Genomic DNA, 15,454 nt, shown 5'->3' on the forward strand with positions numbered 1-15,454 from the left:
CCCGTTTACAGCATTGGATCGAGGTGCTTCAATAGGCGGTTCTGTCGTTTCGCAAGCGTTTCATTTGCAAAGTTAAATATTCGATTGATTTCTTTTGGTAATTTTAGATGGTGAAGAAGAATATGATGTGAATAAAGCAATCGTTTATGTCAACCGTGTCGCTGGTCTCTATGAAAATTTATTTATTAACGATCGTTCTGCATCTTTTGCATGCCAAATTCCTATCGCACTACAGCTTAAAGACTTCGGTCTGCGACGTTGACCCATCGTAAATGAACGTATTATCGAAGGGGCGGTACTGCTTCGTGACTAATTTGATCAGTTCGTGCGCAATGCAGCCGCCCATATAGCCGGAAATGCTGTGTATCTCCGCTCCACCGTAGCGGCATATTTCGTATACCAGATCGTCACTGATCAGTGCGCCGATGCCCAACTCGCTCAGCATCTTGCCGGCGAGACTCTTGATGCGCGAAGTGTCCGATTCGGCTTCACTCTCCCCCGGCACACAACCGTACTCGGCCTGAAATCGATCGAGCGCCCGGAGCACCAGGTAGTGGGCCATCAGCGAGTTTGGTGTTTCGAGGCCACTGGCAATGTTCGGTGCCCGGTGGCCTTTTTCGAATTCGTCGGCAATTTTAGAACCCCGCACCACGGCAATGTTGGCCGCTTCGCGACAAAACAACCGCACATCTTTCTCGGTAATCAGATCGTTCGGTTTGTTCAATTCCTTCAGCAGCTGGCGTGCCCGGCGAAACACGATTTCCGCATCGTGGGCCGCCTGCGAGCGGTACACGTTTTGTAGCTTAATGTACGAGATGGTGTCGGCGGTCATGTCGGGCAGCACCCCCGGAACCGGCAGCAAGCCTTTGCCCTCGTTGTTGACGAAGTCCTTCAATGCCCGGGCCATGATCCAGAAGCTGTTGCTCTGTGAAGCGAAAGGAACCGTTAAGGTACGCGCCCCTTAACCGCACCCCGGGCCCGCTTGCTTACCTCTTTATTGATATTGACACACCGATTGTCTTCGAGTATTTCCATCACCGCCGACGAAGGCTTGCCGCCGCCAAAACTCGAGTTGACTGCTTTGATGGCTTCCTCGAAGTTCTCCTGTTCACCGCTCATTTTTGTTTCGATCAATTCCCGAACCTCACACTTTTCGCGATAATTGGCCGGAAAGCGACCATCGTGGGCTGCGACCCACTCGTACAGCACTTTGTACAGCACCACCAGCCACGGTACCTTGCTCGTGAGCTCCGTTTCGTCCATGTGCTTGCGCAATCCCTCGAACGGATGTTCCAGTCGCAGGTCTGTTTGCTTGTTGTCCGGGTGCGTCTCAACGACGCAGTGCTCGCGCACCTGCAACCGTGCCACACCGTAGAAGCCGATCGATCGTGCAACGATCAACGGTATGCTCTGCTCCCACAGGACATTCGAAAGCCGCACGATCGTTCGCTCGCTGATCGAAGTGGCGACGATCACGTCGAAGCTCCGGAAGAAATCCGGTTGATTATCGATCAGTTGCTCCACGTGCTCGTCGATGTAGTCCCCGTTCACGTCGGGGTTCAGTTCGCGCAGCAGCTGCATGCACCGTTTCGCCCGCGGTTGACCGACCGAACCGAGGTCGAGGAAAAAATTGCACCCAACGTCCTCCTCCGTCACCATCAGATGGTCGACGATGGTGAAGCCACCGATGCCCGGTAGTACGACTCCTTTCAGAACCTCAGCACCGAGCGCCGTGGCGTTGATAAGGCAAATTTGCGCATTCTCCAGCAATGTTTGTCCATGCTCACCCCACAGTCTGGGCGGGAACGCAAAAACGGAAAGTGATTAGTTGAATCCGGGCCGGGAGATGGAGCGTTCGCCGGAACGTTACCTAATCTGTCGATCGTATTTACGGCTTTTATCCGACAGTTCCGGCGACTTCGGGGCGGGCGAAGACATGGCAACACTTTGTGGGCTTTGTGAGTAAGGAATTTAATGCAATTGCCCGGTTTTTTTTATTTTGCACAAAAATTGGCATACGTCAAATAAGGTTGAAAATCAACAAACCCAGTGAAAAGTCTATTGTCTATCCGTGTAACGCGTGCAAGTGACAGCTGACCGCTGCGAATCGCAAACACTTCTGCATCGTGAACCTTTTTTTTTTGGGGACAAAAGACTGCGCAGTCCTATTCTTGAGGTTTCGTTTTCCCGTGAAATGGTGTGTGATTTATTTTTCGCATCTGTGCAGGTTTTGGCCATCGTTTGACCGCAAATAGACGTTCGCGAGGTGTATTAAAACCATCCCACGGCCCTTTTTGTTTGGAGTGCACCTGTTTTCAAAGGGGGAGGCCGTTCTGTTTATTGTCTCCCGAGGAGAGCAAATCTCGAAAGCCTGCCGTAGCGTAACCAGCAACAGTTCCCATTTCCCTGTGGGGTGTTTATTGGACAATTGGACCCTGCTTTGGAAGTGAACATTCGGTTTGAACGAGTTGCATTTATTGGGTTGGCGGAAATCGTGTAATTCGAGCATCACGCCTCACATCTTGCGTGTCACTTCGTCTGCGTAAGCAGCATTCGCGTGACGTTGTTGTTGTTGTTGGCAGTCCCGTGCGTGTGCGTGCATTGCGTGTTTTTGTTCGCTGATCCCGCGTGTTGCATGTTGGCGGAAACATGTCCTACCGCATCCTACGCAAGCTGCAGGGCAATGAGCTGGAGATAAAGGAGCAAATCGATGAGGTGTCGGACGGTGGAGATGCCGATTACGACACCAACAGCACCAGCAGCCAGAACCGCAACAGCAAGAAGCAGCTCAACATTAATCGATACGATCTGGTAAGGAGCGCTTCGGGGGCTGGGTGTGTTCGGGGCTTGCCTCCGGCAGAACGACGATGACGCTGGATGATGATAACGATTTTGATGATGTGTCCACACTTTTTCTAATAAACCTCTCCGCGTCTTGGCGCACCGAATCTGCAGCTGAACCAACAGCAATCGTTCTCGGAGAGCGAAGTGAAGGAGGACGACAATGATGAGACGGAAAAGGATGCGGCCGACGGTACGGTGAGCGTGCACTTGGCCGAGGCCAAGAAGCGCAAAAAGAAGAAGAAGAAGAAGACGGGAAAGTACATCTCAAGCTCGGCGCGGCGCAGCAGCGAAGACAACGCGGACATCGAAGACGATTTCACGCGCACCGTCAAGGAGGTGGACAAACTGTTTGGCCACTTTCCGTCGCGCGATGCCGACCAACACCACCACCACCATCACCGACCGGCGCACGATGGATCGACGAAAGCATCGGCCCTGGCCGGGCTGGCCACCAAATCGCTGCTCAACGTACAGCACAAAAACCTGAATCCACAGTACGAGATGAAGCGCATGTTCGGCAGTAAGGTGGTCGGCGATCAACAGTAAGTTAGATCGGCTCTCTCTCTGTGGTGCTCCACAAACTGACCGAGCTGACGTGCTGTCCATTCCATTCCCACAGAAACAAACGGCGCAACGTAAGGGGTGGCTCGCGTCTGCTAAAGTCTACCTATTTGGTGAATGCAAAGGATAATTGGCCGTCGGTCGGGAAGTCGGGCATCTACATGAATCTGGTGCAGGCCCCGGACGTTGGCTCTTCGTCATCGACAGCTACCGGTCCGAAGGCGATCCTCGATAAGAACGTCATCTATTTCGCGTTCGAGCACAGCCCCGCGTACCGGCAGTTGCAGCAAAAGTTTCTCGATGCCGTCGAGACCATGGACTCGGAGAACATTATCCGGGTCATCAAGCAGCACCCGTACCATGTGGACTCGTTGATTCAGATGAGCGAGCTGTGCACGATGTCGGAGGACCACGCGATGTCGTCGGAGTTGATCGAGCGGGCCCTGCTGGCCCTCGAGTCGTCCTTTCATACCATGTTCAGTTTGACGCAGGGCAACTGCCGTCTAGACTATCGACGGCAGGAGAACCGGGCACTGTTTATTGTTCTGTTTAAACACGCCCAGCACCTTGAGTCGCGGGCCTGCTCGAGAACTGCGCTCGAAGTCGCCAAGTTGATACTCTCCCTCGATCCCGTCAACGATCCGCTGGCGATGATACTGATCGTCGACTACTATGCGATCCGTGGCAAGCAGTACGAGTGGTTGGTCAGTCTGTACGATGAATGGGAGGCGACGAACAATCTGTCGCAGCTGCCCAACATGGCGTATGCGTCCGCGTTGGCCCTGTTTTACCTGAACCGCACGGAAGAGGCCGATAAGGCGCTGCAGTACGCGCTGCTCATGTTTCCGGGCGTGTTGCGTCCGCTGATGGAAGAACTTTCGATACAGGCCGACTCGCGGATGTCGGGCCACAATTATTTCGGTCCAAACGCGTACAGCAAGGCATCGGGTGCGCTCCAGCAACTGATGTCGCTGTACGTGTGTCGCTCGAAGTTGGTGTGGCGCGATTCCAATCTTTTGCCCTGGCTCGAGCGTAATGTACACACCGTGCTGGATCGGGTTGATGCTAAAGAGGACACCGTGGCCGACTACGCTACCAAGCGTAGTCAAAGGTAAGAACGAAACGGTGTGCCAGCCAGCTGTGGACCTTATGGACAATGGACCAATCGCTTTCCCTTTCGCTTCCAGGTATGCCAACCCGCCCAGGCAGGTCCTTCGTCACGTAGTGCTGTCCGACTTTATGGAAAAGGTTCCCCTGGCACAGTTTATCAAGCTGGAACGGGAACCGGTCCTAATGTATGATCCCCTGCCTCCGCTGGATACGGTCAACATCTACACCAGGTGGGTACTGCGAGCTTCAATTTATACTAGCCAGTTACCTATTAACATGTTGCTGTGGTTTCAGGCCAACAATATCTACACCGGATCAACGATTATCGAACCATCCGGTGCATCTGTTCCTGCAGTCTTTACTTCCAAGTTTCAACGTTCAACCGCAGCGTCAAGCTCAACCTGCGCTACTCCAGCAGCAACCTCCGGTGGATCCTGCCCCGGCGAACGTTGCAGCGGCCCTTCCCGATGCTGCCAACAACGCGCCGGGCAACGCTACGGCACGTGACCTAATGAGCCTGCAGGCGTACACGAGCGGCCTGAACACGATCGTAGACGCCATGCGTGAATTCCTGTCCGGCATTCGGGCTCTCGAGCGTCCAAACGATGCGGACGTGGACGAAGCGGAAAGCACGGAGGAGGACGAACCGAATGACTATCTGACATAAGGCATCAACGAAAGGTAGGAGCCGGTAACGGTACGTTAACGAAAGACTTATACTTTGCACACTGTCTTTTTGCCCTGGCTTCAAATTCATCATCCCCTCCCAGATCATGGGCCAGATATATCGTGAAAGGTAAATCGAACGTTTGGCAAAACATACATTAAAACATGCGCTGTGGAATGGCAACGGCCGGTAGTATTTAGTCACTAGTTAATAGGTTTAAGCTCGGCTCCGTTTCGTGTTGTTGTTTTCTTTCCCGTCACCACCCGAGTTCCCGGATTCTCGCGAGGTGCCGCGAGTCTAAGTTAAACTTTTCAACTCGGATTGTTGGCCCTAGTTGGCCCCCGGGTTCCTTTATTACCCTTGTATCTACCTTTTGTACCTTTTTGAACTCTTTAAGAAGAAGCTGTGGCGCCTTTCATTCGTCTGCTTGTTAATCAATGTTTATCCCTTCGCGAGAAAAGTATGCTGTGCATTTGCCCTGGCGCGTGGATTGTGTTGTTGTAAGTTATTTAAGTTGGATGAATAGTTAGGAAGCGTTTATTTCTTCAAAAAATATAATGGTAAACAAAAAAATAAACGGCTTGGCCGGTAACAAAAAAGTAATTATTCCCAGAATCGTAAGTGTCTCAGGGCGCTTGGCTTTCGACAACAAGTTGGGCCCGTAAAACGTTTTCACCATTTAAAAGATACCAAGTTGTTAATGAAGTTGGCGATGTCCTGCATTCACCGTGGATAAGAAACACTTTCACGGAAGACAGTTGTCAGTTTGTGCTTCAGTTATTGAACAGACACGTTTAAAGAAATAGCCAAATTGCCGAGATGATCTTCCTTCTCTAAAATATTCAAAATACAAATAATTGTGTGTATCTGTTGCTGAATGGAGATAGAAATGTAATACGTAGCTCAGAGTTATTCTTTCTGTTGCGCTTCGCTCTTGCACACCGGGAGGATATGACAATGAAAAGTAATGTGCGAAGGTGCCAACTATCACGTCATGAATGCGCAAATCGGTTCCCGTTCTGTGCCCCATTCGCACATGCCAGTGCTGGCGAGGCAATCACAATATGATATGTGCACAATCAGCTCCCGAAGTCAGCAAGATTTACAATTATTTGCCACTACATTTGACCGGCTGCACTGCAATATTCCTGCAACGAGTTTCCTCGAGTTGTAGAAGCAAACCATTTTTTACTTACCATAATAGCATCATAGCGAGAACGATAATATGCGGGCGGATTATATAGTGACAAACAGGGCGAGTGCGTGACCGAGTGACATGATGACCCCGGAGGAGTAACGCAAACAAGATAAGCACGTTCAGGGAGCGGTGAAACCGGATTGCGGCGGCACACAGTCAGAGACAGAGAAGCACATGGTTAAAAATTAGTGCACATAACGAGCGGTATATTTTGATGAAACTTTAATACTACTTCCTACGCTCAGCGGCACAACTTTGGAGAGTGTTTGTTGGCGATCTGTGCAGGCCAGGCCAGCCTACTAGGAAAGCGGTAGGTAACAACTGACGTAATGGTGTCATACTAATAAGCGACGATCAGTAGTCAGTGCGCTGTGCGTCTCACAACCGTGCGCAATCGACAGGGGGGAAAATACGCAATCTTTTAATAAATCATAATTATTGCTACCTATTGTGGACGGCCTGACTGGCGAAAATAGTGAGGACATATATGCAAACCATACTTGTAATCTGTTCCCATTCTTCTTTATTGTTGTTTGAAAAAAGCGAAAAGTGGAAATAAAAACTCTGGGAAGTTCAATAGAGCAAACGATATCATGCGCAGATAAAGCGGGAAACGCGTTAAACGGTTAATACCCAATACCGGTTACCCAATAATATGAATGTTTACGTACAGTGTGATCCTTGAGAAAAATGCAAACGAAAATGATTATAATAAAATTACATTCACATTTTTTCTGCAAACTGAACCGAGCGTGTTTGAATTCTTCGCAACCGTTTTTTAGTGTATTAATCTTTTTATATAAAAATGTATGTGTATGTTTCTTTAATTGTCCGCTCCAAGATATGTCATGTCAATCTAGACTGTGGTAAATCAGGATAAAGCAGTAAATTATCCAACAAAATTACTTAACTCGCGTGAACTATGATTATTCTTTTGAGAAATATCAATCCTTTGAAACTTTGTGATGGTCCTTGGCTTACCAAACTCAGGTAAATGAACGAGCTCACCTCTTTCAGGGGAAAATGTATTACTACACCGACTTCCCGTATTACCGACGGATATCGCTTGAACCTGAACCCCCGTATTGCTCCTTAAGCATACTTCTACGACCACGGCACGGGTTCTGCTTAAAATCTGCATTTATGCAGCAACGCGTTGAATTTAAATATGATTGGACCGCTGGACAGCATAATTATGCCATCATGAGTACACACACGCAAGTGGCTCGAAAAACAAGATAAATCGTGATGCGATAATCTGAGGCCATAATTATGCATTCCCGGCCCGGTATGTAGCGTGGTAGTTGGTCGGACGCAGGCATCCAGGCAGCGCAACTTTATTATGCCCCAGGAGTGTGACCGAATGATACGAGCCGTACCGCGCTGACCGGCAGGAAGATTGAATGTCCCCGGCGCCGGTCGGATGTCGTCATCATGATTAAGCAAACAAACAAACATCCCATTAATTTGCTCGCCATGGATAATCTCTCGTATATCATTAACCCGGTTATTGTAGTGACTGCTCGACCAAAGTGGCACTCTTCAAAGGGGTTGTCTGCTCAGCGTTGGCGTAGTTTCTCGGTCAAAAGGGGGAACAGTCGGGGAAACTTGCGGGAGCTACGGGGCGAAATCGAAATAGAAAACTTTCGAATGGCGTTGCCCAGAAGGGCACAACAAACCAATAAATAAGAGGTAATTGAAAGCACAAAACTAAAAGGTCTGTCTCTGCCAACCCGAATGGCTTTCGTGTAAACATGCCGTATTTCCTTAAAACTTTAATCCCTCGGCTCCGAAACCTCGGCTCGCTTTTGGCTGGATTTCGCCGAAAAGGACGCGCCACAAGGGGACGGAAAATTTAAATTGGAATATTATCACATCACGTCCGGTTCGGTCCGGGGCCACCCAAGCCAGACCGGTGCAGCTTTCGACGCCCTTGACATTATCGTAACGAGCGTTGGGGGGGTTAAAAAGGAAAGTCTACAGGCGAACTTCCGGTACGCGAGCCAGCCGTCGCCCGTGGTTACGGCAAACTGATGAAGTGGTCGCCTGACTCTTGTCTGTTGTCGGGCGGGCAGGTTGTCTAATGCCGCAGGACCGTTTGCAGTTTGCGTAGCTGGCTCCGTCCTGTGTGTATGTGTGCCCGAATGCCCGGGAATTACTGCCGCATGGAGGGACCCGTAACGAGGGATTGTTAACGACAGACGAGTGCAATTACGGTTATGACTATGACTTTGTTGCATCGGAGCCGGATGTAAGCGAATGACAGGTGTATCATCAATACGCCTCTGAAAGGATTGCCTTACCGAGGAGCCTAATGATAATTGGAAGTTCTTGGCACGGACGAGAAGTAATTCCGGGCTGTGTTTGTTTCGCGCTAATTACAGCTGTGAAATGCGGCGTCGAAGGCACTTCAAAGAAACAAAAGAACCCTTCCGATGTGTGAATCAACAGTGAGGGTGTGTTTTGCGGTGTAGTAAATGCTACACCACTGATTGGCCATCCGAAACCGAAGCCTAATGGCAGGGGGACTTGTTTGACTGTGAGTCCAAAACGTGTTTGCGTCGGGACCAAAACTATGGAACACTGCGTACCGTCCGTTGAGTGTTGCCGGAGGACCTCGAAGGTGCGTCTCAAGCCACGGATCGAAATTGATTTTATTTGATCAATTTAAATTTGCAATTAATTTCAACATACTTCCCGCCGCCCCTGCAAGCAAGCCCGGCCCAAGCGGGTCCTTCCGGTGGCTGCCACCGGACCGCCACCGGAGATTAGTATTTTTACTCATTTTATTTTGGTGCCTGTTCTTTGCCTGTTAATTTGCACCGTTCCGTCGGGTGACGCTAAGTTAACACCACGGCTTTCTTGCTTTCGCTCTTTCTCCAGAAGCTGGCGGATGGAACTAGCAAACACCGATACCGCGGGAATTAAATGGCGAAAAGTCAGCCTTGCACCGCCGGCGGAAGAAGATAAATCATATCTGAGGGCGTAGCAGGTGGGCGGAAAACTGAAGGCGGCCCCTTGAGCCGTGGCGGACGTGATTTGAATTCAATTAATTTTGCTATTTTAAATGTCCCGTCCCGGTGGGCACATCATTCGTCTTGGTTCATCTTTCGGCCAAGTATCGGCGGTGACCTTTTATTTGTGAACTCAGTTCCAGGATCCGAAACTGAGCCGCGCTGCCCCGCGATCGTAAGCTTGTTCCATCGAAAGGTCACAACAAGCAAGCGTTCTGAAAGCATTTGTCCGGGTTTCAAATATTTTTTACGAGCCCGTGGATTTTATTGACTGTGAACAGTAAACAATACGAAATGCGATACGAGCATTCGTGTCTTTAAATGCGCGCTATAATGAGCTTCTATTAATATGATATACGGCGGTGTAAATTCGTTCATTAACTTTCGATCAAGAGAATCATATTTTGGGGAAGCATTTTTGTATCTTTTCTAATGGAGCGATTTTGCAGCTATAAGAGGATAACTGACTGACTTACACTTGAATAATGATAATAAATAATTAAATATTGCCTCAAATGTGTAAGGAAATTGCTGCCCTGAAGGCGTTAAACATTTTCATCATTTTAATCTAATAACGTGCCATTAACGTGATGCCTTCGCGAGGGCTTCCCGCCGTCGTGCTGACATCACCGAGTGGCAAGCAAATTAACGCCGTTAATGAAGCGTGCCGAAAGTGTCCTTTGACCCGCACGCACTAACACGTAACGTTGATTTGAGTTGAGTTGTCCACTGTTAGTCGTCGTCAAACAAACGCACCACAACAACCAACGGTTTGGATGGGTGCGGTGAATGAAAGTGCTCACTTCTTACTCACTCGCGTGAGAAATCCCAGGAGCGTGTGCCGAACGTGAATTCACTACCTACTAAGGTTCGCCAAGCTCGCTCTGGCATTCTCTCCGCACGCTCAAACATCCTCGAGTAATGCTCCGTTTACTCGCGCGAACACGGTGGGAGCGTTGTACTTTCTCGGCGACTCGAATTTCGGTCTGTTCGGCGGGGGTTCATGCAGTCGACCGCACGGACGTCGGCGCCAGACAGCGAGTAGCCTTCCATCGTTTCGGTATTACACACGGATCGCCGTGATGGAGACGCGCCGTTTGCTCGTGGTTTTCTTTTAGTGTCCCTCGTTTCCGTTTCCGACAATCAGCGATAGTTTCACTACAAACACTAAACTACCGAAGCCGTCGGTGTGACAAATCGGTTTGTTAATCGGTTGGTTTGCCGTAACGAAAAGGGCAGGGCAGTGGCTGAGTGGCCTCCCGAAAGGATGCTCCATCTGCAGCCCGGTCTGGGGCGACGGTGGCGTATCGAGCTTTCCCAGTCCAGCGGCTTCCAACCAGGTGGCCGGTGGTGGGCTCGCGGTTGATAAAGTGATAAAAGTGTGCCCTAAAAACTCGGCTCGCCTTCCGGATGGCCATTGGGTTGGTTAGGCTGCAAGCGTTGTTTTTTCTCTGTTCGCTTTTGGGAAACGGAAAAGTGAAAAAAGGGTGTAGCACTAAACGCAGCCGAACCGTCCCGCGTCGACGGAAGCTACACGATGGCCGCGGTGTGCGTGTATTGGTGAGCTGTTGACGAGTGCGTGCGCTCGCGTGTGTGTATGTGCGTGGCTGCGGTAGGTGTGGGAAAAACGGCCGTTCCGAGGTGTGTCTCGGAGCTTTGGGTACGCGACAACGATTCCTCTGACCATTGGCAGTAACAACACGCCGCACCTTCAGATTCCCGACCTCAATGGTTCTATAGAGTCACTGAACCTTTAGGTTGCTAATTTGGGTGGCAATTAAATTGGGTAGGTATGATTTGGGACGACACAACGTGCCCTTATCACACTAAGCCATTCGGTGAACTATTTATTTATCGGCACACACAATTTAGCAACACATCGTGGAGCATGGAGAATGTTTCGCAGCAATGATTCCCATCAACCCGCCCCGTCGCATGGGGCCTCGGCACGCACAAAGGTGAACGCCACACAGCCTGCTGGTGAACGAACAAAAGTGGCTCAATAATTTATGCTTCTCGTTTGTTGCCCGACGCCCCGTCGAAACCTTGAGAGTTGCGGTGCGCGCGAGAGAATGTTGAATGGTGGAGGCGCCTGGTCCGTTACCGGGGTGAGAATGTGGCCAGGTGGGCCACGAAGCCAAGCCGCCACTTTAAGCCAGGAATTGGACGGCTTTATTGAATAGAAACCGTTTATTGCCGGGTTGTGGGATTGTAAAAGTAATCAATAGCCACGGTCTGGTCTGTGTGTGCGGCCATAAATATTCCACGTGTGGAACGAAAAAACCCGTGAGCTGTCGAGCGAGGCCCCGATGCCAAGCAAAGCCTGCCCCGAATCAAAGGGCACCTCATTTCCGGGTGCACGGATCCACCTTTTTCACAGAATACCACCATCAAAAAGCATCGTTGATTTACCGTTGATTTATCGTTCCGCGCTCCGCCTCGTGCACTCAGATTGGGCGAATGGATGAACCCCACGGTTGAGTTGAGCGGAATTTACGAGACCAAGATCCTTACTCACTCACGCTCTCTCTCTCAAGCGCTCTCGTCGGAGTCGAAAGGATCCTTCCGAAGGCGAACGGACGCAAATGAACACGTCCGATCCTTACAAACGGAATGTGCCTGGAAGCGAGCAGAAGTGCCGTCGTTCCGGTACGGCAACCTTTGGTAGGGAAGCCTCAGCGGCACTGGTATGGGTGCCCCTGAGATGGTGCGCCTTCGGTGTGTGCCTGTGTGTGAGTGCGGTGACTGCGGCCGAGAGTGCTCGGGCAGACAGCTGATGGCTCGAGAGACAGCTCGGTGGAACACGGTGGCGGTGGTGGTGGTTGATTATTTACTGGTTTGCTTGCTTGTTGGCTGGAATCCGGTCGGGCGGCAACCGGAGCGTGACGGAGTGTGACCCGGTGGCTCCTCGATACGGTTTGGTGGTAGTGTAATGAGAGTTGAATGAATTTTCCATGCGCCCCCCCGCGCGTGTAGCACCGCACCCGACGCCCTGGCTGTGTGGCTTCTTTTGTTGGTCCAGGAACCACAGAATTGTGCTTGGCCAACGGAAACGAGCGAAAGGTCAAATGCAGTTTTGTAGCTGCATTCGGGCACGATTGGGCGTGGAGTTCCGTGGAACTTTCTCCCGCTACCGGATGCCGGTTTTAGTTTTCCACTTTTAATGATGAAAACTAATTGAATTTGCAAACTGTTTTGTCGACGTTTTGTTGGTGAGTGTTTGAATTAAAATGTTACCAGCTCGGTGGAAAGTGCTGGACAGGAAACATAATTGAGCGCCATTTAATGACGTGGTTTAGGTTGAACGAAGCCCAGTTCATGCGAATGGAGGCGCATGGTAGCTCGTGGTTTTTAAAGGTACGATTGTACGTCACATTGGATGGGTTGTTTCCGAAACATATGAACATTAAAGTGCAAATTCCCCTCAACTATTTTTGGCCGTTGGCAGTGCACGCGCCTCATGTGTACCGAAAATGTCGTTTAAATAGCCTACATTTTGAACTTCTGTCCATTGCACAGGGCATAGCGGATGATTGGCAGTTCGACAAAAGTGGCTCACGAGCGACACACGAAGCTACGGCAAAAAGTCGCCCGGTTTTGTGAATTTCCCTCCATTAGTTTGCCCTGCTCCAAACGGGATCTAGTTTCCACGGCCTATCATCTCTGACACAGATCGGCTGCAAAGAATTTGTGCGTTCCGGCCGTCCTACCCGGCCGCATGCGGGTTTGGCTGACGCGAGTGCAGAAGCATGCAGCATTTGCGGACAAACAAAAACACATCAACCCTGTGTTTGCTTGATACTCTGTCACATTCCGTCACGCTGAAAAAGTCCGTGCATTTGGCATTGGCTTCGAATTGCAGCAGCAGAGCAGCAGGCGATGGATGGAAAGCGGAGAGTGCAAAAACGGAGCAAATAATGGCAACTTCAAACAGAGTTGTTGTACGGCAGAAAAAATGTGTATGCAAATAGAATAGCGAGAGAGAGAGATGTTTTTTCTTTGCATTTCTGTCATCACCACCAGAACAGCCGGCAGAAAATGTTGGCCAACGGCTCATATTAGCGGCAGCGCTACCGTAGCGCGGCCATGCGCGGATCTAAATATAGAACCGCGTACACTCCACTTGTTTGCCTATTAATACGAATCGCCAACAGAAACAATGAACTACACCAATCATTAGAGGCCTATCGGGCGGCGAGGTGGAAAACGCGTATAAATCCGTAAAAAACACGTCAACGGCACGGAAGAGCGAAGGAGCTCGAGGAGGACCAGATGGCCGAGGATGGGATGGGTGATTGACGAGCGCATGACGTGGCCGGCGTACCGTTGCGTATAAAAGTTCCCATCCCACGTGGTCTAGTGGCTAGCATGCACCGAAGGCAATGAAAATTGCCATCATTTTACACATGACCACATTTTGCTAATCAAAAATAACGGGGTTCCAATCCTTGGCTGAAACATTAAATAAAGCTACAGTTAACATACCCGATCACGCAGCAATAAGGAAGAACGCACGGACAATCTTCTTCCCGTTCGCACGTCATCACCAGCGAGGTGGGGGCCACCGGAGACCTGGGCCTGGAGTACCTGGGCCATTCCGCCTGCATCGGAAACCAGCATAATTGAGTTAGAAAGTTCTCGTTTCGGCTATCGAAAGTATGACGGCGTGCCCGAAATGAAACGTCATAGAATCATGATCTCATGAATATGCAATAACCCCCTGTCTGTTAACGATAATTGAATTCATTCGCTTTGAAACTTGTGCCATCCGCAATGGCACAGCCCGAAGGTGCTCCGAATCGTCTGTCCCTCACAGGTAGCCAGCGGCACGTCTTCTTGCGGGCATTCGGACGCCCCCGGAGACGCCCATCATATCGGTTTCCGATTCTGCCGGGGGACCGGACTTACAATTCCTAGTTCCGCATTGTTGAAAAGTTGAAACAGCCACAATGTAGGTGCGGTTGGTTTGATAACTTTGGGCCATTAGTTTCCCGTGAGACTCTCGAGGCGCACAAAAATCATTATATATTCACGTATGAAAGCGTTTCTGGTGATTATCTCTACGGCTACGATACACCACGCCACCACGTCTAGCACCGTGGCAACGTGGCTCTATGGTGGTGGTAGCTTTGAAATGGTCATTTCTACCTTTTCGCAACCTTTTCGCTTATATACCCGTCGGGCTCGGGAGCCTGGCCTGGAAATGTCGAAAGGTCGCGCCGGGTTCATTTTGGGCGCACAGTTATGAATCTCGGCTCCGGCTCGGTTACGAACCACTGGCTACCACCGGCGTTTGGCATTTACTGCGCCGGAGTCATGTGGCAGAAGGCGAGAATGGATGTGAAGCTCAACCCCGTTTCAACTCCGGGCACGTCGACTCGAACCCGGAGTTCCGGATGTTCCGGAAAAAAACGTATTTGCTGAGCTGAGATATTGGCATTTATTGAACTCGAAGCGATCGAAGCAATCGCACCGCACGCGCCACGGGAGGGATAAACTTGGGGATTTATGCTCCGACACGGTTTAAAAGCACGGTTTAGCTGTGCGAGGGGCTGTCGGGCGAAGTGGTGAAAGCCGGCCGTGGTACGCGGTGGGCATAGATCAAAGCATAGAAAGGAACGATGCGGAACGTCGTTCGATCCGATCGGAAGAAAATAAATTCCAACACACTTCGCCCAGGGTACGCTCTTGGGTTGCACTTTGCCATTTCGCTGTGCGGTCGCTACGTAGTAAATCGTGACTCAGTTAACGAGCGGTACCATTCTAGGGCCGACCGGACCGGGCTAATGGCGTTTATCCGGCGGCGGGGCCAGCGGCAATGGGCCAACAATATGAGAATACTTCGTTACGGGGTTGGCTTCGTTTTGCACTTAGCCCGCAACGTTTTCTGCTAAAAGAGTGTTTTAAATTAGACTGACTTTATTCCAATAATGTTTCATTGATTTTCTACTTTAAAATGTATATAAACATCCGAAATATTCTGCCAAAAACAGTAAACAACATTAACCCCCCCTGTTGGTAATAATAGTCAAACACCGCGACCGTTCCGTATCTTGAAGT

General features: G+C 50.2%; 2 protein-coding genes across 3 annotated transcripts; one reads left to right on the forward strand and one right to left on the reverse strand.

The window, feature by feature from the left end:
- Window positions 1-163: 163 nt before the first annotated feature.
- Window positions 164-1,994, reverse strand: LOC128267257 (nedd8-activating enzyme E1 regulatory subunit). Its single transcript, XM_053004062.1, has 3 exons — window positions 1,871-1,994; window positions 991-1,795; window positions 164-925 (listed from the first exon to the last, which is right to left on the reverse strand). The coding sequence occupies exons 1-3, from the start codon at window positions 1,936-1,938 to the stop codon at window positions 230-232; spliced, it is 1,569 nt and encodes a 522-aa protein (XP_052860022.1). The 5' UTR covers window positions 1,939-1,994; the 3' UTR covers window positions 164-229.
- A 296-nt stretch (window positions 1,995-2,290) lies between these two features.
- LOC128269249 (transcription factor 25) lies at window positions 2,291-7,126 on the forward strand. Of its 2 annotated transcripts, XM_053006657.1 has the most exons (6): window positions 2,291-2,811; window positions 2,956-3,386; window positions 3,464-4,516; window positions 4,593-4,745; window positions 4,810-5,196; window positions 5,286-7,126. In XM_053006657.1, the coding sequence occupies exons 1-5, from the start codon at window positions 2,650-2,652 to the stop codon at window positions 5,180-5,182; spliced, it is 2,172 nt and encodes a 723-aa protein (XP_052862617.1). In that variant the 5' UTR covers window positions 2,291-2,649; the 3' UTR covers window positions 5,183-5,196; window positions 5,286-7,126. The 2 variants fall into 2 exon arrangements, with proteins under 2 accessions (XP_052862617.1, XP_052862616.1); XM_053006656.1 differs by having other exon boundaries at window positions 4,810-7,126.
- The last annotated feature ends 8,328 nt before the right edge of the window (window positions 7,127-15,454 follow it).

The sequence above is a fragment of the Anopheles cruzii genome, chromosome 2 (genome assembly GCF_943734635.1).
Source record: "Anopheles cruzii chromosome 2, idAnoCruzAS_RS32_06, whole genome shotgun sequence".
Taxonomy (NCBI): Eukaryota; Metazoa; Arthropoda; class Insecta; order Diptera; family Culicidae; genus Anopheles; species Anopheles cruzii.

What these genes read in the sequence shown, in the direction of transcription:
- LOC128267257 (XM_053004062.1), bottom strand. Translation starts at nt 1,938, where the DNA reads ATGTCTTCGCCCGCCCCGAAGTCGCCGGAACTGTCGGATAAAAGCCGT. An exon ending in AAATACGATCGACAGATTAG is followed by an intron (nt 1,796 to 1,870) that starts GTAACGTTCCGG and finishes GTTCCCGCCCAG; the next exon opens with ACTGTGGGGTGAGCATGGAC. An exon ending in GTGTCAATATCAATAAAGAG is followed by an intron (nt 926 to 990) that starts GTAAGCAAGCGG and finishes TTCGCTTCACAG; the next exon opens with AGCAACAGCTTCTGGATCAT.
- LOC128269249 (XM_053006656.1), top strand. Translation starts at nt 2,650, where the DNA reads ATGTCCTACCGCATCCTACGCAAGCTGCAGGGCAATGAGCTGGAGATA. An exon ending in GCTACCAAGCGTAGTCAAAG is followed by an intron (nt 4,517 to 4,592) that starts GTAAGAACGAAA and finishes TTTCGCTTCCAG; the next exon opens with GTATGCCAACCCGCCCAGGC. An exon ending in ACGGTCAACATCTACACCAG is followed by an intron (nt 4,746 to 4,809) that starts GTGGGTACTGCG and finishes CTGTGGTTTCAG; the next exon opens with GCCAACAATATCTACACCGG.